Here is a 23,263-nt window from a genome sequence, read left to right on the forward strand (position 1 = left end):
GAGAGACTTCTGCCAAAGAGACAAGTATTTAGATTCTATTGGATGATACCATAGAGTAATTCATTCAATCACTAATTTCAAAACAGCTGTCAGAGCCAGAAAAGCACATGAATTTAGATTCTGCCACCCAGTACCAGTGAGAGCTGGAGCAGGAAGCAGGCAGATCCCCTATTTTGTTTCTCCCACTGTGGAGTGGCTGGATTAGGTGGCTGTTGAAGGTCCCTTAGGGATTTGTAGACTGTGAGTAGGTCTGGGGCCAGTACTCATCCACAGAGGCTGAGGAGATTGGCTTTGGTGCCTTCTCTGCTGGGGACACTTTTCTCTCATTTTACCCCTTTTCCTGCCTCCTACTTTCTGTAAAGGTTCCCAGGGGTCCCATGCTCTTTGGTAAAGACCTAGCTTTGCTATGTTACCACTTAGGCCAGAAGATACCTGACGTGCTGGGTCTCTGTCTTCCTGTCTGTGGAATGGGGAGTGACATGAACTATACCTCATATGGTTATAGGGGGATTAACATTAAGGTCTCAGTGCACCAGCTGCATGGAGGAAGTGCTGGGTAATTGACTCAGTATCAGGATGCTGTACCAGGGTTAGGTTTCTGATATTTCATTTTCTCTTCTTCTCTCATCCAAGCTGTTGTGATTCTGAGATGTACAGACTCCAGATTCTGGCTTCTCAGAACTGGGAAGGACTTTGGAGCTACTCTATGTTGGAATCCACTCTGGAATCTAGGGAGGTTCCAGATGATTGGAATAGGTTGGAATAGATACACAGCCTGCAAGAAGTCCCTCCCTACCTAATAGATCTCCTCTCCCTAACATTTACCCTTCACTGAGCTTTAAACCAGATCAAAGGCTCTGTTTGCTGTAGGTGCTGCTTGAGGGTCCTAATTCCTTGGAACCCTGAGAAGCTGACACCAAGACCATGGAGGTAGAGACAGCTAGAGCTGGACCAGCTCTGCCTGCAGCGTTTTCCTCCTCTGAACTCATGGCAGATTCCCGCCCACCCCATCTGCTCCTACCTCGCACTGCAGAAAATCATCTCCGGAAGGAGTGGGAAGGGAGAACCGGAACAGCTCAGAATGAGGCCTCAGTGAGGCATAGCAGAGAATTTTAGAACTAAAAGGGACTTTCTCTACTCCTCACCCATTCTGTAGAGAATGTAAAGGTCCAAGGAAGCCAAGCAACCCATTCTTCCTTATACAGCAGGACTCTGGGGCAGAGCTGGGCTCACAATATCAGCTCTTGCTCCTCTATCTTTGCCACTCATGAGCACATTTTCTCAGTGATCCAATGAATGGATGATTTTGGATCTTTTATGCACCAGACATTGTACTGGGGTGAAAATGTACAGTCCTGTCTTTCTAGGGGCTTAGAGTCTAGAGGGGAGAAGACTTAGTTTGGAGACTTGAATTTCAAACTGTGTAAGACTTAAGACTACTTTGAAGATATTCCTGTTAACATGTTGGTGAATTTCTTTCTCTTTCTCTCTCTCTTCTCTCTCACTCCTGTATTCATTATTAACTGCTCTATATTGATTGAAGTAGCATTTGAGGGTGTATGCCAATACTGGTCCAAAAGTCAGGCCTTAGATGCTATCCCTTAGTTTTTTGGCTCAAGGCTAGCAATCTACCACTTGAGCCATTGCTTCACTTCCAGCATTTTGATGCTTAATTGGTTACTTGGGTAGTTAAATGAGTCTTGTGGACTTTCCTGCCTGTATTGGCTTCCTCAGATTTCAATCTCTAGAGTAACTAGGATTGTAAGTGTGAATCACAGATGCCCAGGTTAACAGTATTGTTTTATACTCTATTTATAAATGTGTGGTCACTTAACATTTCAGTATAGAACTGATCTTCTAGACATTACTGTGTTTTATTTAAAAATGTTTGGATAGGGTTTAAATTTAGAGCCTGTTCTTGTTGGACAGACAGGTATTCTATCATTTGAGCCACATACACATAGTCTTTTTGCTTTAGGTATGTTTTGAACAGGATTTTGAACTTATGCTTAGACTGGCCTGGACCATGATTCTCCTATACAGGCTTCCTACAGATGCATGCTACCACACCCAGCTCCAATGACTGACACAGAAGTCTTACAAACTTTTGTGATCTTTCTGACTCTTACCTCTCAAGTAGCTTGGATTACAAGCATGAGCCGTTTTGCCCAGCCCTAACCATAATTTTAAATGGAAGTATAGTAGTCCATGAGTGAAAGAACACTATATATTTTTTCAAACAATCCCCCATGATGAATAATCTTGGGTTATTCCTAATTCTTTTATTGTTAATAATGCTTATGGTAGACATCCTTATAGATAGGACCTGAACATAATTGTTTTCCTACTAGAAACTTCAGTAAGTCTGTGTTATTCACAGATACATTACACACAGTTTTGACTATACATGGTGGAAAAAAACCTTTTAGTTAAAAACTAAAAGAAATTTCAAAACCGAAAGGTTGAAATTTTGCCCCCCATTACAAAGTGCAGTTGATTTGGAGAAGCACATGGTATCATGTTATTGTTAGCTGGGTTTGAATCATTGTGTAATCTGCCAGGGGTTTCCCTACCCTTAATTGAAGAAAAGAAACCTGCCTCCCAAGAAAGTAAAGGGCACCCAAAAAGTAAAATAAAAGGGCTTGATTTAAATGATGATGTGAAAATTTGAGATTTTGTTGAGTGGAAGTTGGTTGTTACTGCAGGAAGATGAATCAAACCTCCACAGGTCCTGAACTCTCTGCATCCTGAGCAGTTTTTCCTAAGAGGTTTTCTTGGAGCTACAGACCCACGGACAGCAAGTATCTGCTGTTACTGTTATGCATTGGGATTGCAGCACTGGTTCAAGAATTTTGCACAATGTAGACTGTGACTGGATTTACTTGTTCTCCAGCAGGCTAGGGGAATTTATTTCCTCTAGTGCTTTGAGGAAAGATCACCTCTTAACAGTGCAGAGGAGTCTGGGGAGGGGGGAGATGTAGCCAAAATCGCGGTGCTCAGGTAGATAGGAAGGTCTTATAGCATCAAGTGTGGGACCAAGAAGACAAGTGATGAAGGGGTGTGTGGAAATCGCTATCGCTGTTGGGCTTGGCAATGAGTGGACGAGAGACTGAGCAGAATGAGCTCAACAGCTGGACTAGCTGGTATCTGAACTGGACTAGCTACTACCTACTCCACACTATGTTTCAAAGCTGGAGAAAGGGCCATCAGGCTTACAGTGAACAGTTTCTTAGAAAATGTGCTCTCTCTACATTTATATGTCAGTAATGAAAAGGGTAGAGTGCTTTTTTTTTCTTGATGTTTTGCCCATGAACAACTATGAATCAGTGATGTCTTAATGTCACTGTCAACCAGGTTCAGCAGAGGTCAAATACTGGGCACATGTTAAGTGACAAAAGGGCACTCTGTTAGGGCACTGTGGGCTTGATAGGTGGGTACTTCTTAGGGACCTTGGCAAATGTGTGGGGGATGTCTTATATTAATACCACTGGAGTCCAAATCTGCTTTTGCTCTTTCTGTGGAAACTTGGCCAAGTTGCTTTCTTCTTAAACATAGCTTTATTTTTATTTATTTATTTATTTATTTATTATTTTGCCAGTCCTGGGCTTGAGCTCAGGCCTGAGCCCTGTCCTTGGATTTTCTCAAGGCTAGAGCTCTACCACTTGAGCCTCAGCACCACTTCTGGCTTTTTTTTTTTCTATGTATGTGGTACCAAGGAATCGAACCTGGGTCTTCGTGCATGTTAGGCAGGCACTCTACCACTAGGTCAAACTCCCGGCCGTCATAGCTTTATTTTTAAATTAATTTTCCCTCAAGGCTAATCTACTACTTGAAGGTCAGCTGCAGCTCCACTTCTTTGTCCAATTCTCTTAACCTCTTGATTCCATTGCCCCCTGAGTCAAACGGTGACAGCAGTAGCATTAAGCCCTAGCATCACTGCGGGGAAGACAGGAGGACAGATGTGGTTTGATCCCTCCCCTTTGAGGCTCAGTAACTCTTAGAAGTTCCTGTGATTTTTCAATAGTTGGGGATGTCTTCCAGAGCAATGGGTGAAGGATGTGCTAGGAAAAGCAGATGACTCTAGTCCTATTTACCAGAAGCGAGCTAGAGCGAAAGAAGAGATGTGGAGGAAGGCCACTGTGGAGAGACAGCTTGCAGTTTCCCTCCCCAGAATCCAGAGGGTGGACCGAGGAGTGAAGCGGATATCCCAGAGCCTGTGGGCAGCTTGGAAAGTCCAGGCCAGATAATGAAGACTTATAGCAGGTGGCAGAGCTGCGGGCAGCCCGGAGGGCAGTCACCAGGGCCAGGGGTTTGTGAGCAGGGGCCTTGTGAGCAGAGGAGAAGGATAGGGTAAGGAAGGGTTCTCCCAGCCCTGCGTGGCCTGCTGTCCCCAGTGCCTCACCTGGGTAGGCTGGCCTTGTCGCAGCTCTCCCTGGCTGGGAGAGAACATTCCTCCTCACCCCCGCCCCTCCCTGCCAGCCCCATTGTGGCTCTCGTCTCCATTTTCATCTCCGCCTCCACACCACCTGTGATACCTCCTTTCCAGCGCCGGGCGGGTGCGCGGGAGCGGGAGTGCGCGGAAGTGAGGGTGTCGGGTGTAAGCCACGCGGACTCACTCGTGGGTGGTGGAAAATCGAGCCCCCCCACCAGCCTCTTCCCACTCTTCCCTGCAGCCCTCACCTGCCAAGAAGACCAGGATGTGGGGAGGGGCGAAAGGAAAGGAGAGAAACGCCGAGGGGTGGGGTGGGGGGTTCATTCAGGATGGTGTTTCCTGGAAAAGCTCCACCAGGGCGCATCCCGGAGGCCGGGCGCGGGCCACCCCTTCCACCGAGACCCAGCCACCCGCTTGTGCTCAGCTTCTCCGGTGGGCTCAGCTGTGCAGGCTGGCACCGGGGTGTGGGGGGCCGCCCCCCATCCCTGAGTCTCCCCCGCCGTCTGGGGCCCTCTTGGGGACGTGTGCTTTGAATGCCACGTGATGACTTCCAGACAGGCTGCTGGGGAGCCTGGCACGCCAGCCTTTGCTGGGAGCCCACGCAGACGCTTCCGTGGGCCTCCCGGGACTGATTTCCTGTTGGAAGGAAATCAGACTTGTTTGTGTGTGCCTTTGCCACCGGCCTAGGACGCGTATGCGTTCACTGGGCCCGGTGGAAGGACACAAACAGCTCTCTGCTGTGGCCCAGAGACAGTTGTCCCTAGACTATGCAAAGACAACTGTCTCTCCAGACTACAGCTACCTCGCTCCATAGCACAGGTCTCCAGCTCAATTCTGTCTGGCTTAGCGGTAATCCCTGCTCCGTGTCCCTCACTGTGAATTGTTGAGGATAATGATCAATTAGTAAGACCTCCGAACCCCCACTGCCATTGAGTGGAAGTAGGTGATTGCATAGAAGCCACGGCTTGGATGTAAAGTACTCCACTGCACAAGTGGAATACTATGTAAGGAGATTGATGCTTTTCCCATCAGGGAAGCCTTAGGTCTGTGTACTTGTTAGGATTGTCCAACAGATGGCAGTAAAGTGTCTCAAGGAAGGGATTCTTCTAGCTCATTTGCACCAAGGCCCTGCATAGGCTAATAATGGTGGCCCTGCAGAGTTCCAAGGAGAATTTTCTAAAAGACAATACATCAAAGGGACAAATCACAGGTCAACTTTAAAGCTGACTTGGGGAGACAGAGCCCATAAGCCATGTCAGGTCCCGTGTCTCCCATCCCTGCTTACTCATCTTCTGAAGAGAAATGAACTTGCTAATTTTCCACCTTTTCCTTCACCTGTTTCCATTTCTGCCATCTGACAACTGCTTAGCCAGGCTATGAGCTAAAAGTACAATGCCTCGTGTGACAGGATTGGTGCTGTCATCATTGGTCTTTACCTTCGTAAAGCACCAGACCAGACCAGAGCCCCTTATTTATTCTACTTGCCGAACCATCAGGGTTTGCCTAGCCACACAGCCATATGGAGCAGAGAAAGCTGGCACAGGATATGTCCATGCTGATAGAAAGAAGGAGCTTATCACCTGTCTTCTGAGCCTTTGGATGCTTAGCCAATGGTTGGAATGTGTTCTAATTCAATGGTCAGCTGACTTTTTTTTTTAGATAGGATCTCACTATGTAGCCCTGGCTGGCTTTGAACTTTAGACCTCTTGCCTCAATGACTGCTTAGGATTATAGGTGTATACTACTACATCCTGATTTGGTTTTTACAGGTTTTTTTCCCTTTAAAAATGAAATTAGCCAGACTCCAGTGGTTCACACCTATAATCCTAGTTACACAGAAGGCTGAGATCTGAGGATCAAAGCCAGCTCAGGCAAGAAAGTCTGTGAGACTCTTACCACCAAATAAACCACCAGAAAACCAGAAGTGGTGCTGTGGGCCAACTGGTAGAGCACTAGCCTGGAGCTGAAGAGCTCAGGGACAGCACCCAGGCTGAAATCAAAAGAAGAAAATGCTAGGTGAAACATAAAAGTTCTAAGATTCCAATGTCCATAAATAAAGTTTCACGGGGATCCAGATGCACTCATTTGTCATACAGTATTGGAGTAGCTGTTTTTGTGCTCTACCTACAGGACTGAGTCATTGTAACTCAGTCCAAATAGTCCACCGAGCTGAAAATGTTTTCTATCTGGTACTTTACAGAAAAAGTTTGTTAATCTCTAGACAATGGCACTGAATATCTTAGGGTATCTTGGGAAGGGTCCTGGATTCCAAGACAAGGAGTCCAGGTTCCATCTCCTTTTTGCATTGTGTCACTGGCAAAGTCACCTTCTCCTCTGAATTGGGTTTTCTTCTGTGTAAATGATTTGCCCTGTGGCCATTGTATGGTCCTTGAGGCTGAGACTGAGACTAAAGTACTTGAAGATTTCTGAGAGCTAATCACTGTTAGATGAATGGAACATAGATACAGTATTTAAAAATAATTGCTCTTTCAATAAGCATTTGATGATTACCATTGATAAATCTAGTTCTTGCATTCATTACAGATTTGCAACATTACATATGTATTTTATTTTCCTCTACAGAATCAATGGATTTCTATACTATGGCACAGTGTAGAAATGGGCTAGAGAAGGCAAGAGAGATGAGGGAAGCCAGACAGAGATATTTCAGTTGTTCAAGGGGGATATGCTGATGGCCTGGTTGAGGATAACCTCTTGGGTGAAGGCTGAATCCGAAGAATATGCTCATCTATCCCAAGGATTGTGTTACTAGATGAAAATAGAAGGGTCCAATTCTCTTTGATTTATCCTTGCATTCTATATAGAAATGGCCTTTTGGAGCCAATGTTTTATGACTTGTTTCTGGCTCTGTTATTGATTGTAGTGATGAGAATTCATGCATTTCTGGGGAAATGGGTTTATGGTGGGATAGTGACTTAGGAGTCTCTGTTTTTCATTCTCTAAACCCTTGATGAGCTAAGATGTTCTCTGTCATTTTCCCCAGGTAACAAGTATGAAGTCAGGGTATACACTGGTGATGTCCTTGGTGCAGGGACAGATGCTGATGTCGTCATCAATATCTTTGGAGAGTATGGAGACACAGGTATGGATTTGGACACTTTCTTTACAAGTCATATCCTCTACTGCTTCTTAGATGGGATGTTTTCCTAGGAGAAACAGCATTGTAGACAAAGCCAGTGTGAGCCTCTTTAGTCTCCTCTTTTAAGCATCTTTTTTCTTGTGATGGTTTTTTTCATAGGTTCCTTTGGGCAACAAGGTGTCTATGTTTTTTTTTATTTTTTATTGTAATTAGTAAAAGGGATACATGATATTTGCCAGATAGAAGGTGCATTAATTCACATACACTGATACCCTTTCACATGTCTTGGTACCCATTACCCTCCCCCCCACAGGTGTCTATGTTGTGTTGTAAAAAATGTGTGTGTATAATAGGTTTACAGAATAAAGTTCATTCAACTTGTCCTGTAACTTAGACCATGAACAAACTCAAACTCTGTATCTCTAGGGAACTCATTTGCACTTAATTTCTTTATCTCCATGAGCAATATGTCCATCTCAGCTGAGGTTTGGGTTGTATCAGTGTATGGACTGAGCTAGAAAATTAGGTTAGTCTAGTATGAAACCAGGGGTTAGAATTCACAGATGAAGCAGGACTAGATCACAGACAACAGTAGGGGCTAAGAAGTTTAGGTCAGCAGAATTGAGACAGATGCCTTTCTCCTGCTTTTGATAATTTAGCAGAATAATATAGATATCATAAAAGGTAGAGAGGCCTGGGAATTTTGTGTACAGCATATTAAAGCATTTAAAATATATCACAGGATTTATAAGAAATAAAAAAGAACTCTCCAGGTACCAGAAATGAAGAGGGAACTCAAAACCAAAGTGTTAACTATGAATCGATGTTGTGGCTCTTAGAAGAAGGGAGCTTTCATGCTCAATAGCCTAGAGGATTGATTTTTATGCTCATTTAGGTTAGAAAATGAAACCTTGACCCTGCATGAGGCAAGAGATTTGAATTTAGAACTGCAAATAAAGACAAGAGTCCTGAAGGTTCACAGGGACATCTGTAGTACAAAAGTAGAACAGGAAAAAAAAATTCATCAGCACTGTAAGTCCATCTCCACAAGAGCTTTAAATTAAAAAATAAAGCAATATCTTAGGCATATATTTCAAAGCAATTTGAGGTCTGATTTTACACTGTAATGTGATTTGGGACACCCCACCCCATGTACAGAATATTTGACTTCATGGCAGTAATAAACACCTTTAGTTTTTAGTACTTCACAAAAGCCCTTGTAAGACTCCAGGTGATCCCTGTGGATGAAGTTCTGGAGATGAGTTTATTTTCCAAAACTGTAAGACTCAGGTGAAAAATCCTTCATTTATTAAAACAGCAAACAAGGTTTCATCCATAGATACCTCAAAAAAGGGAGTGATCTGGGAAAGCCTATAATTTCAATTGTTTCAACCTATTAAAGACCTGAAAATTTGAAGAAAACAAGGCAATGTGAAAAATAGCACATTTGTAGCGTCAAGAAGAAATAGAGGAAATGAAGCTCTGGTCATTAGAGACCAACATTTAGATTATATGTCAACCTATAATTCATATACAAGATAAGTTATCATTCTAGAGCGAGGTGAAACTAACTACTTTCCAAGCCAATAAAGAGAAATAGAATTTACCACTCCTAGGTCTATGTTTAAACAACCACTATATTCAGAAAAGGGAAGCTGGGCATACAAAGAGCAAAGCTAAGTAAAAAAAATGTGTGTAATAAATCTAAGCAAGCATTGACTTCACAAAACACAATAATATGACTAATATCAAGGCAAGATATCAATATCAATATTTGATAAGGAATATCGGTGATGGGAGTTAAAAATGATGATGGTTTGAACTGAAGCCCATCTCGTTACTTCTAGAAGAATAATTGTAGACCTTAAGAAGTCTACACTTAACTATTGACTTTAAGAAGTCAACTATGGGGTCAGGAGTTTGGCCTAGTGGTAGAGTGCTTGCCTAGCATGCACAAAGACCCGGGTTCAATTTCTCGGTGCCACATACATAGAAAAAGCTGGAAATGGTGCTGGGTCTAGCCTTGAGAAAGTCCAAGGACAGCACTCAGGCCCTGGGTTCAAGCTCCAGGATTGGCAAAAATAAAAAAAATTAAAAAAGAAGTCCAGTGCAAACAAAGTTTTAAGTTAAATACCAAAATGTATAAACTAGTAAAATGGATAGAAGGGATGAATATTCATTAACTCAGCACAAACAGATGAAGAAAGAGAAGGAAAGAGAAAGTATATATATATATATATATATATATATATGCTTATATAAACACATGTGTGTGCATATACACATACAAGCACACACACAAGCACACACACATATACGTGCATACATACATATACTGTAACATAGTAAACCAGGAAAAAAATAATAGAAAATAAGGAGGCTTTACTACCTTTCTATATGTTCACTTAAGTTTTTTCCTCTTTTTTTTTTTGCCAGTCCTGGGCTTGAGCTCAGGGTCTGAGCACTGTCCTTGAACTTTCTCAAAGATAGAGCTCTACCACTTGAGCCTCAGCACCACTTCCAGCTTTTTTTTCTATGTATGTGGTACCAAGGAATTGAACCCAGGTCTTCGTGCATGCTAGGCAAGCACTCTACCACTAGGCCAAACTCCCAGCCCTGTTCACTTAAGTTTTAAGGTAAACTTAACTTTATTAGAAATATAGACATGCTAAACAATGACAAAAACAATGACAGAATAATACAAGAAATCCAAACTTTTATTTTTAACAACATAGCACCACAATAATAACTAACAAAATTCTTATGGTAACTTAATAAATGCATAACCATCTGAGAACGTTCAATAATCGATAATGTCCAATGAATACAATTTTCTTATGAATGGAAAAGGTTATAACTACCTAGTTGATAAGCATTAGCTAATAGCAGTATGCCTATTACTGATACATAACACATATTCTTTTCAAGCACATAATGACCACATAGAAAACTACAAAGCAAGTTTAATAAACTCAAATAAATCAGTATGATAGACAGTATTCTTTGATTACAAAGTTATAAAAGTAGAAGAAACTTTGTCCTTTCAACTCACTTAGAAATTTAAAAATGATCAAGGAAGGAATAGTACTATGAATATTCTGATAGAATGTCATTGTCACAGCAGCAGAGGCAGTAGTGGCACTTGAAACAAAATTTACTGGAAGAAGTGAACAGAAACTGTGGCAATAGCAGGTTTTTGAGCCACTGGTACTTATTATATTCTGTGTCCTACCAGAAGGGAATGGCAGAGCAAGCCTGCAGTTTGGGAAACGACATTGACTCTGGGGCTGTGGACTCCTTAAGTTGCATTATTGGAGCTACATTACCCTCTTTCCTGGGGCCAGCGTGCAAATATGAATATGATATGGAGAATGTTGACTTCCAATCATCTTTGCTATAGTAATGTGTCTGCTCGGAAGAGTACAAAGCTCTGATAGCATAAAAATAATCCACATAAAATGAATCCTGGTGGTTTTCATTAGGCGGTATTGTGTAGTCTTGTATATCAGCATCTTGTAAGGATTGATTGTCTCAAGGACTGACACTAGCCAGTTTCCAGAAAATATTTAGTCATTAATGCAGCTACAGCAATGATTAAAAGACATTGGACACTCTGGGCATAGTATCTCAAGCTTGTAATTCTAGCTCCTGAAGAGACAGATCAGGGGATCTCCATTGCCGGTGAGCCTGGACAAAAAATATTTGTGAAACTCCATCTCCACCAAATGGCTAGGCAGAGTTGCCATGCCTGGTGTCTCAGCAACACAAGAATGCACAAACAGAAGGGTCAAAAATCCAGGCTGGGCCTGGAGCAGTGGCTCATGCCTGTAATCCCAGCTATTCAGGAGGCTGAGATCTGAGGATTACAGTTCAAAGCCAGCCTAGGCACTAAAATCCGTGAAACTCTTATCTCCAATTAATCACTAGAAAACCAGAGGTGATGCTGTGGCTCAAGTGTAGGGTGGCAGTCTTGAGCTGAAGAGCTCAGGGACAATGCCCAGGCCCAGGGGGAGGGCCTTGAGCAGAAGAGCACCTAGGCCCAGAGTTCAAGCTCCATGTCTGAAAAAAAAGAATCAAATCCAGGCTGGACCAGGTGAAAAATAAGACATTATCTCAAAAAATAATTAGATAGGGGACTGAGGGCCAAGAAGTAAATCACCTGCCTAACAAATAAGAGGCCTTGACTTCAGTAAGCCCCAGTTGTTTGGCAAAAATCTGCCAAATATTTACAAAATATTACTTTATCCAAATTATTAATTTGGATCTCTTTCTTATTTAATGTGTTTCAAAGAGGTTATGTTTACATCTGCTTCATTTTATGAGTTTTTCTTTCAAAATCAGGTAGGCACACATTAAAGGAAAGAAATGCAAGGTTGGTTTTATTTATGAACAATGACCCAAAGCTTCTAAATGAAACACTAACTTCCTGAATTTATAAATAAATCTATAGATAATTGATCAGTAATTGCTACTGTACAAGATTTACTCTAGGAGTTTACATTAGTTAACCTAACCACTTAATTTATCACAGTAATAGATTAAAGAGAAAGGAATAGAATAACCTCTAAAATATTATAGTTAATCATTATTTCTATTCATCACAGTACAGAAATCCCTAAGGACAGAAAAAGGGATGGCAAAGAAATAAGAGCTATGATTGTTGAAAAATGAACAATCTTCCTTCCCTTCCTCTCTCCCTTCCTTCCTTTCTCCCTCCTTTCCACTCTCAATAGGGTCTCCCCCTGTTTGATGGTCTCTGCCCTTGAACTCACTATATAGTTTAGACTCGCCTCAGACTTATAATCTGCAAGTGTATTATGATGGTCTGCTAACAAACTTTCATTTTCATTTTCATCATCTATCAAACCCAGGAATAATGATAGGTACCATTTAACAAAGGTCCTAGATATAAGATAATAGACCAAAAATTAATAACAAAACAACAATCTATTCAAACATTTAAATTTAAATATGTTACTTAAATTGTCAATTACATGGCACCTAAGCATAGCTTAAAAAGAACTCCCTGGAAAAATATAACTTTTATATTATATGGAAGAATATATAAATATAGAATTGTGTTCAAGGATCAGGAAAAAGCTCAAAGTTACTTAGATATTAAATTTTCAAGTTATAGTGGAGTTTGTGGGTCATATCTATAATCTCAGTATTCAGGAAGGTTGAAGTGCTAAGACCAATAGTTCAAGGCCAGCCTGGGCTAGATAATGAGAGACTGAATGAATACACACACACACACACACACACACACACACACACACACACACTCTCTCTCTCTCTCTCTCTCTCTCTCTAAATGAGCAACTAGGTAAATGAAAATTTCCTTAGGTTTTTTTTTTTATAAATGCAATGCAATTTTAATCAAATTTACAAAAAATATCCTGAGGCTTAAACTCCTACTAAAATGCATGTAGAGGTATGAATATTGTCAATATGGTTTTGAACAATGAAAAGAAAATGAGTAATATTAATAATCTGGTGACATTTATCCCTCCAGCTATCAAGGAATTGTAGATCTCTACAAACTAAATCAATGTGGTAGAATAAACAAAACAGACTAATGGAACAAAATAAATAATGTAGAAAGAGACAAGGTTTGGCATTATAAATCAGAGTTTGAAAATGAGATGTCTAATTACTGGTGTTTGAACAGTTGTCTAACCATTTGGATAAAATTATATCCTTACCTTTCACTAAGCACAAAAATAGCTTCCAGATAGGCTATAACTTAAATGTAAAGAATCAATTCCATAAAATTTTTAGAAGAAATTTTAAGAAGATGTCTTTTTTAAGTTTTTAAATTTTTTTATTAAAGAATTTATTAACATTGATTTTTTCACCATATTTCAAATGACATGTTTAGCAAACAAGTATTCAAGAAGGGAATCTCAGGGGATGTGGCCAAGAGGGATCACTACTACACTGTTGGTGGGAGTGCAAACTCGTTCAACCACTATGGAAAGCAGTGTGGCAGTGCCTCAAAAGGCTAAACATAGAACTCCCCTATGACCCAGCAATTCCACTACTTGGCATTTACCCAACCATCCAGAAACAAGGACATACTAAATCCACTAGCACAACAATGTTCATTGCAGCACTATTCACCATAGCAAAGATATGGAACCAACCTAGATGTCCCTCAGTTGATGAGTGGATCAACAAGTTGTGGTATTTGTACACAATGGAATTCTATGCTGCTGTCAGAAAGAATGCCATCGCCCCATTTGTTAGGAAATGGAAAGACTTAGAAAAAATCATATTAAGTGAAGTAAGCCAGACTCAAAGGAACTTAGGCTCAATGGCTTCCCTCATTCGTCATAATCAGTAGAAACCTTGGGCTCTACTAGCAGAGATCTGCAATAGAGCAAAATCTTGATACATAAGGCCATATAATGTGAAGCTAATTGACAGGACCTCCAGGATATTGAAACAAAAGCCATATAATGAATGATTGTTGTCCTTAATGTACTATGTTGTCTCTCATCTCCTTTGCTGTCCCTTGGTTATCTCATATTGGTGTAGTATCTCACTTTGTTATCTGATATATTGAATTTATTTGTATTTGGATATTTGAAATTTGATAGGGAAGGGGGGGGAAAAGCAAGACGGGTGGGGGGTGTGGGGGGGAGGAATGGGTACCAAGACATGTGAAAGGGTATCAATGTATGTGAATTAATGCACCTTCTATCTGGCAAATATCATGTAACCCTTTTACTAATTACAATAAAAAAATAGATGTCAAAAAAAAGAAGGGAATCTCTCTATACTAAGAAGATGTCTTTTAAGATTTTTAATTTAGGGATGAGGCTTTTAGAGTGATTCAAAAAAAGTAAAAAATAGTAATAAGAGCCAAAATGCCTGCATTATTAAAAATAGACAAAAGAAAGACAATAGAAAAATAAAGATTACAAACAAAAATTACCAAAGAGCAATATGTATGTACATATATTATTATACACAGACATATATGGGTATAAATAGAACACATGCTCAGTCTCTTCAAATAAGTAAGGCAATACAAACTAAAATCACCATAAATATTATTTTACACACACTAATAAAAACTTCAAATTGTGTATGCTAATAATACTGTGCAAAGGGACCTCCAAAGCCCACAGGAATAGCTATACCCATATCTGATGACGTTAATTTCAAATAAAAATCAGCCAAAAAGACACAGAAGTCACTTTAACACAGGGGACAATCTGTCAGAGGAAATAATCATTGCTAACATCTATGTGCCAAATATCACTGCACTCAATATCATTAAACAAACACACCTGGACTTAAAAGCAGAGATAAACTGCTGCAGTTGAGTGGGAAACGTTAAAACCCCATTCACAGTAATAGGCCAGACAAAACATCAGCAAAGAAATCCCAGAATTAAGTGACACTTCAGACCAAATGGACTTGACAGGCATTTACAGAATATTTCATGCAACTGCTGCTCAATATCCATGCTTTTCAGCAACCTATGTTCCTTTCTCCCAAATAGCACATATTTTATGATATAAAAGCAAATGCTAGCAAATGTAAAGAAGTGAAAATGATTTCTTATATTCTATTGGACCATAATGGAACAAAAGTAGAGAGTGGAAAAAAGAGATGGCAAAAATATGCAAACTCATAGAAACCAAACCACACATTGTTGAATGATGTCGAAGAAATCAGTGGGGAAAGGTAAAAGTTCCTCAGATCTGATGAAAAATGTGTTGAGCCTGTACATTAAAAAAAACAACACCAGAGTGGTCTCAAAGAAATAACCTGATGAACACCCAAAGCACTTAGAAAAACAAGAATTAGCCAAACCCCAAATTAGCATATAAAATAAGATTCAGGGCAAAGCTCAATGAGGCAGAGGCTAAAAATAGTCAAAGAAGCAATGAAACAAATAGTTGGCTCTTTGAAAAGATAAGGTAAGTGGATCTTTAGCCAACCTGAACAAAAGGAGAAGGGAAATGGAGTCAACACTGCTAAAGAAATCTGTTACCTGACGTCATGTTCTAGCCAGAGCTCTTACACCAGTCATCACAGTTTGGGATAAGCAGTGCGCAGAAGCAGGAAGGCCTCAGAGCAAGGGATGGGGAAGGAGATCTGTTTATGGGGACAAGGACTCCAGTAATAAGCCCAGTTATAAGACTTTGGCACCAGCCACACAAAGGCAAACCAGGCCTTGCCGGAGGCTGGAGGATATAAGGAGTCTTTAGATCTCAGTAGAGAGCCGCCCTTGACTTTTCAAGAGGTCTTTCAGTGGGTGGACCATGAAGGCCTGGAGTTAGCTCTCTCTTCTCTTCTGGTCTTTTTGTGGCTTTCTTGCATCGATGCATACAGGGGAGCGTAGGCTGGAAAACGAAAAGGACAACTTTGAAAAGGGAGCTGAAGATAAGTTCACGCTGGATGCCCCGGATTTGGGGCAGCTGATGAAGATCAATGTGGGCCACAACAACAAGGGGAATTCTGCGGGCTGGTTCCTGTCCAAGGTGGGTTCAGCAGATTGTTTATGGTCTCTGGGGCCTGGGAGGTGGGCTTCTGATGTTCACAGGGTCATATCTCAGCCCAACTTCCCTCTTGCCTTTGTTAACACCTAGAAATCCAACCTTACTCATCTGACCCAATCAGGGCTTAACCATCCTTCAAGACTCTACCATGACTGGATCTACCCGAGCCTGTCCCTCCACTGAGCTCACCAGTTTCCTAGTACGTGAGGGAGGGCTTACCTGTTTTCTGCGCAGAACAAGCCCCTGCTTAAGTGGGTTATGTCAAGTTGGTAAAAGTAACTCCAGCATTAAAGAAGAAAAGCTGCTCACTCACACCGGGCACTCTGAATCAACCTGCAAGTACTGACTGCACGTATTCCCTTTTGTTCTGAGCTTCAGCTGGTGGATGTGAGGCGGCAAGACCCAGAGAATGACCTATCTAGGAGGGAAAAGGGAGAAATGACCTCTGTTTGGGCTCATCTTTTCCTTCCCTCCCACTTCTTTGGGAATATTTGGTCCTTTCTGATCTTATTGGGCCAACCTGCGTTGTGATGCTGATATGTGCCTGCCACCATAGAATACAGAGCCAGCTTTACCATGGACAAGCCTCTTTCTGTGGCATGCCTCATCTAGAAGGGCTCAGCTCATCACCTTTGATTTGCCTCTCACCTCTTGGCAGGATAGCTTTGCTGGTGGGCATGTTAACAGGTGAAGAATTCCTCAAGGTGCGAATGGTTCTTGCTTTATGTTAGATCGTTGCTCCTCTCATTCTGTTTCTCTGTCACTCTTATCCTTCCAGCTTTGTTTTATAGCTGCGTTTTCTAACCGGTTTTCAGGGACTCCTGCTATTTAATCTCACCCTCACCACTAAAGTTCACACAGGACTTCCTATAGTGTGCATAGCTGACCACTGTTACTCACCACCCTGCCACTGACTGACCTTCTCTGATCAGTGTCTCATTTAGGACTTGTGATTCCTCTTGCCTGCACTCTGCTTCTCAGGCTTCCAATTCTCAAATCCCAATCTTCCAGGGGTATGTTTTGTGTGTTTGTTTTTTTTTTATGACTTTGAGTAGTAGTTGTACGAAGATGTTTTGATTCCACGTGACACTTTATAAGTAAATGGCTCTTGATGCATGTCTCTCCTTCTGTGGTTCTCTCCCCACCCTGCCCATCTCCTACCGTCACTGGTTCCATCTTCACATAGGCAGGGCCACATTTCTAGCTTCAATTTTCTGAAATGTCCTGCAGCAGTAGAGGGAATCCCAGCCATGGGGAAAGGGAGAGTCACTCCTGGATGATTCTGTGAGCTTTGCCTGGAAACAGCCGTGTCCTGTGAACAGCTCTCCTTGGGCCAGAAGGAGAGAAACATTACCATTAATGGAGGATACTCCAGTAACTGGAGGGATTGGATAGATCATCAAGTATATCCTGGATGACACTTAAGTATACTGTGTTATTTCTTCTTCTTCTTAGATTGTCATTGAAGACATTGGGAATAAAAGGAAATATGACTTCCCCCTTAACCGTTGGCTGGCTTTGGATGAAGATGATGGCAAAATCCAAAGGGATATCTTAGTGGGTGGAGCTGAAACCACAGGTAGGACTGAGAAGGGAGAGGCCTCCTGGCCTCCCCTGGCTTTCAGCTTGAGGGTCAATGCTCCCCATCTCTGACCTGGGCAAGCTGTTATTGAGCAGGAGCCTGGTAGGCTTCAAGACAACATTCCTGCTATTCATGAATTGATCTGTCCCTCTGGGCTTAAGGCGCCACTGATACCAAAGCATCCAGAAGAGTGGCCCTGAGTAACACTTAACTGTTTAGGCAAAAGAAGCCCTTCACAGGAGGAAGCCAGACTGCAAACTTCTGACCTGCCTCATTTCCTGCACTCATCATGACCACTTAGAGTTCAGGCACTGTAATTTCCCCAATAGTCAGATGCTGAAGTCGAGGCATGTAGAAGAAGCCCATCCATTGTCACACACCTTACAAATAACAGATTTCCTACTCGATCTCCCTGCCCACAAATTCCACAGAAAGCCTTCAGTTCCAAGCCTTAGTTGGTGAGGGATGTTCCAGAAAACCCTCATAGGTCATTGTACACATCTGAGAATGTGTCCTGTTGCTGAAACCTAAAGCTCACCCTGGCCTGGAGATAAAATTCGAGTTCTGTAGTATAATGTTCAGTTCATTCCACCATTTGGCTCTAGTTCATCCTATCAGAAATCTCTTCCAACACTTCTGCTTCCACAAGCTCCCCTACTGTGTCTGCACACTTTGCTCTTTCTAGTCCTCAACTCCCGTCATTCTCCCCACCACCACTAGTACCACCACCACATTAACACACTTCCCTCTTTTCCCTACTCTCCCAGCTTTCTTCACACATGTCTCTCCTTTTGTCCCAAGAACCAGCTTAAAACCTCTTGTTGCTTCTTCTCAAATCCCTGCTTCCAGTTACTTCCCCTGAGCCTTTCCTGACCTCAGAACTGGGTGACTTCTCCTTTTCTTGCTCCTTGAATCCTGGACAGCTTCACTGCTATTCAAGACAGTTAAAGGTCTTTTGCTTCATCACTTTCCATCCTAAGCTTTGGGGGCACCTTGGTGTGGCTTGCCTACTGGGAGGTGCCATAAGCCATTGCAACAAAAGTTTTCAAAATTTTCACTAGAACAGATTTGCTATGATCCAACTGACTGTGTTCAGATGTGATGGAGGAAGAGGAGAAACGACAGCAGGTGGGAATCTCTCCTCATCCAGGCTGTGGAAGTGTGTCTGGCGTGAGAAAGCCACCCTTCCAAGTGATTTGGAAAAAGAAAGCTTGAGACTCAGTTTCTTAGAACAGTGCCTTTTCTTTTGGTTTTCATCTACTCCCAAAAGCTTGGCATTTGGTAGATGTTTGCTGAACTAAAGAAAGTGTGAATGCACGAATGAATAATGCATCCATGCAAATTGCTTCACAATTTGGCTTCAATTTATCTCCCATGTCTGTCTCCCAAATAAGCTTGGGATATTTATTCTGTGGAGTCACAAGATGAGGGCATAGGGTAAGGTAGAGTAAGGGATGGGTGGAGAAAGTTAAAAGCTTAAAATGTCAATTGCCTTAGATTCTAGGACAGAATGAATGAATGCAGGCCAGCAGAATTTCTGATCTGAATGGTTGTTTACCTTTGGTATTTTCTCCTATTTTACCTCTTTTAGAGGTTAAACCCACCACTCCTCTTTACTCCATCTTCTTCAGAATTTCAGTTCATTACTATGCTTTCTGATTGACCTAACACGTCCTCTCTTCCCTTCAGTATTTTCATACCCACCAATGAGGTGGGAAGAAAGACGTGATTTTTCTGTAAAAACTCATGTTTTTTCAGTTATCATCTAAAGCACAAGCTAAATGCCTAAAGTAGTTCCGGATCTAAATCTCCATGAACAGAGTTGACTATTATAATTAAATTAGACATAAATAGAATTCATCTGGCAGCTACTAATGATGTACACATGGTAATTAACATTCATAATAAGTATATTCTCATCTAGCCCAAGTTCCTCCTTGTCTTTGTTAGCCTCCTGTAATCATCACTGGCTGTCAGTTTCCTGTGGTAATAGATGGACTTTATTCTCTACCTCAGGCACACCGACACATGCACTTGACAAAGATGAAGTGGTGAGGGACATTGGATATGGTGAATGACAGGGCCAGGGTGGGAGAAGGGGAGCGATCACAATGCAGCTCATCTGAACCCTCTTCTCCCCTGTTTCCACAACAGCGGTCACCTATATTGTCACCGTCTTCACTGGGGATATCCGGGGAGCTGGGACCAAATCCAAGATCTACTTGGTTATGTATGGAGCCAGAGGGAATAAGAATAGTGGGAAGATCTTCTTGGAGGGAGGCGTGTTTGACAGAGGTCGCACAGATATCTTCAACATTGAGCTGGCTGTCCTTCTCAGCCCCCTCAGCCGGGTTTCCATTGGGCATGGCAATGTGGGCGTCAACAGAGGCTGGTACTGTGAGAAGGTGAGAAGTGGCTATAGGAGAGCGTTCCCTGATGCAGCCCCTCTTCTGTCACCTTAGAGTACAAGCTTTAACCTGAATCCTATTCCCTACTTCCTTTAGAAACAATGACAGAGCACACGAGCAATCTCTTTCATGGGTCATTTGGGGGGAAACATGCCCATCCGCCTGGATTTGCTGGCAGTCAGGAATGGGGGCCATTTTCTGAACACAGGGTGGCTATAATTTCTGGCTTCCTGGTGCAGTGTTTTACCTCAGCTTATTAAACCCTTCCAAGATGTAAATGATAAATATATACATTTTAAATACACGTACTTACATACATATATTATAGGCCTTGTGCTCTTAGCTGGCTTTTGCTTTCCCCGCAAGGCTTGGTGCCTTACCAATGAAGTCACTTCCCACTTTCTAGATAATGATTTTTAAAGCTTCAATTATTTTTCTATATCTAGATTAAGCAGTAGAATACTTCCATGCTTCTGGAACTCCTCTATGTCCCTTCCCTGTTATAAAATTCTCTTCCCTCAAGAGAAAATGTTCTTATGAATTTTTCTTCTTATCTTTTTTTAAATTTTGTGATTCAAAACAGTTTACGAATGCAATGCATCTTGATCAGTGTCTCCCTTTTCAACTCCATCTTGTCTTTAATTGGTAGTTTCCATTCAACGTTACACATTAGGGATTTATCCAAATAATAGCAAAAGCCATAGCTTATCCAGTTCCCTGCTGTGATGTAGTCCATTTATTTAGTCATTCTTCCATTGGTGGATATTTTGGGGTTATTTCTTAGTTATTTACTATGATGCCATGAAAAACTTTGAACCATGGGGTTATTTCTTGGTTTTTGAACCATGAAAAGTTTGCAGCTTTATCTTTCCACATACATGCAAGGGCTTTTCAAGACAGAAGTTCTCTGTCACAGGGCTTTCAGAACCATTATTGCCAAAACATTCTAGATTATTTCCAACCATTTTCATTCTTAATTGGTTTTAATCCCAGAATGATTATTTTGTTTTAAATATCAGCTCTGTGGGGTATAGTTAATATAATCATATTTAGAAAGCAATCGGTATGATACCATTTTTAATTGTTGATATTTATTTTACAATGCATGATTAATTTTTGTATAAGTTTCAAGAGTTGGATAAAAGATTTTGACTTTGTTTACTAATTTTCACTAGTTAAATGTATTAGAGTTTCATCTGCCCTTCCCTCCCTCCCTCCCTTCCTTCCTTCTTTCCTTCCTTCCTTTCTTCCCTCTCTCTGGCTCTTTGTCTCTTTCTTTTTTCCTTCCTTCCCTCTTTCTTCTGTTTTGTTTCTTGTTTGGGGGACAGAGTCTCCCACTATGATGCTGGTTTGGAACTCACTATATAGCTCAGGTCTCAGACTCACAATCCTCTTACCTCTACCTGGAATTGCAGGTATGAACCATCACACTGGCAATAATGTGTATCTTAGTGTAGAAATGGTATAGTTTGAGGCTATGTTATTAGCCATTGTTATTATAGCCTCTTAGTGAATTCAATCTTTACCATAACAAAACTGATGTAATCTGTATGTTAAGCAGCACTTTAATCTACTTATTGGAATTACTGATATATTTGTTCTGCTTTTTTCCCCTATTTCTTTTCAGTCAACTACTTCTCCTCATTTTATTTTTTCTCAACCTTAGATGGGTTTATGTTGCTACCAGACTAGCAATTAACAAAAATAAAATATTTATTTAGCTCTCAGAAGTCTGAGTTTTGGCATCTGGGGAGCGCCTTCTTGTAGGTTCATGATGCTACAGGGACACATGTGATGAAATGGAAGGTTCTAGCTCAGATCTTCCTTCTTCCTCTTATAAAGCCACAGCTGGTTGAATTAGGGTTTCACTCTTATGTCCTCCTTTAACTTAACTATCCCCCAAAGGTCCCACCTCCAAACATCATAGTTAACTTAATTTTCTACCTTTTAAATATCTTACAACAGGGATTCAATTTCAACATGTGTTTGGAGGTAGGGCATTTAAATCATGGCATTCTTTTTTTTTTTTTTGTGCCAGTCCTGGGCTTGGACTCAGGGCCTGAGCACTGTCCCTGGATTTTCTCAAGGCTGGGGCTCTACCACTTGAGCCACAGCACTACTTCTGGCTTTTTGTTATGTATATGGTACTGAGGAATCAAACCCAGGTCTTCGTGCATGCTAGGCAAGCACTCTACCACTATGCCAAACTCCCGGCCCCAAATCATGGCATTCTTTTATGGTGATTTTGCAGTACAGGCTTAATGCGGAAAACCTTATTTATTTATTTATTTTTTTGCCAGTCCTGGGCTTGAGCTCAGGGCCTGAGCACTGTCCTTGGACTTTCTCAAGGCTAGAGCTCTACCACTTGAGCCTCAGCACCACTTCTGGCTTTTTTTTTAAATGTATGTGGTACCAAGGAATTGAACCTGGGTCTTTGTTCATGCTAGGCAAGCACTCTACCACTAGGCCAAACTCCCAGTCCTGGTTAACTAGCTGTTTCTACATCTACATGAGTCAATTTTCTTTTTCCTTAAGTAAATCCTCTGGAAGTTCCTTTGATAAAGGACTACTGTTGGCAAACTCTGTTTTGGGAGTTTTATTTGAAAATGTTTTTATTTCCTTCTCTCGTTCTTGAAAGATAATTTTAGAATATAGACCAACTCCTCCTCCCTGCCTCCTCACTCACGATATCTTCTGGTCTCTATTAGTCTAATTGCTATTATCTATTTTTTCCTCTCTCCAAAAAAAGCTTTGAGATTGGAGCTGGAAGTTGGAGGATGCACGGCACCTATTTGAAAGACTTCTTGGAGGAGGTATTTCTTGATTGTCATTGAAAGAGCTAGGTCATGGAAGGGCCTTTGCATTTATTCATGTGTGACTGAGGAGGCTGAGAAGCGTGGTGAGCAGCTTCCCTGGGGAATGTGATACAAGCCCCGATGCTTGTGTTATGCCCTCCCACAGGTGGTAATCCTGTGCCCCTTCACTGGCATCCAGCAGACCTTCCCCTGCAGCAACTGGCTGGATGAGAAGAAAGCAGATGGGCTGATTGAGAGGCAGCTCTACGAGATGGTGTCTCTCAGGAAGAAGCGGCTGAAAAGTGAGTGTAGGGACTCAGACAAGTCAGCAGAGACCATGGCGTGAAAGCTTCAAGGGATTCCATTTCCACTCCTCAATTCTCTAGAACAAAAAAGGAAAGGGCCCTCCAGAGTATTCAGTACCCTAAAG

At 41.6% G+C, this 23,263-nt stretch overlaps 1 protein-coding gene across 3 annotated transcripts in view; it reads left to right on the forward strand.

Annotated features, from left to right (window-relative positions):
* Loxhd1 (lipoxygenase homology PLAT domains 1) overlaps positions 1–23,263 on the forward strand; it is a 128,346-nt gene that overhangs the window by 16,072 nt on the left and 89,011 nt on the right. For all 3 annotated transcript variants that reach the window (XM_090353573.1, XM_090353574.1, XM_090353575.1), the window contains exons 5-9: positions 7,437–7,535; positions 15,882–16,030; positions 17,504–17,627; positions 19,785–20,035; positions 23,000–23,135. In XM_090353573.1, coding sequence (XP_090209699.1) covers positions 7,437–7,535; positions 15,882–16,030; positions 17,504–17,627; positions 19,785–20,035; positions 23,000–23,135 — 759 coding nt within the window. The remainder of the gene's footprint in view (positions 1–7,436; positions 7,536–15,881; positions 16,031–17,503; positions 17,628–19,784; positions 20,036–22,999; positions 23,136–23,263) is intronic.

Source organism: Megascapheus bottae, chromosome 19, assembly GCF_031878675.1.
Source record: "Megascapheus bottae isolate mThoBot1 chromosome 19, mThoBot2.hap1, whole genome shotgun sequence".
Classification (NCBI taxonomy): domain Eukaryota; kingdom Metazoa; phylum Chordata; class Mammalia; order Rodentia; family Geomyidae; genus Megascapheus; species Megascapheus bottae.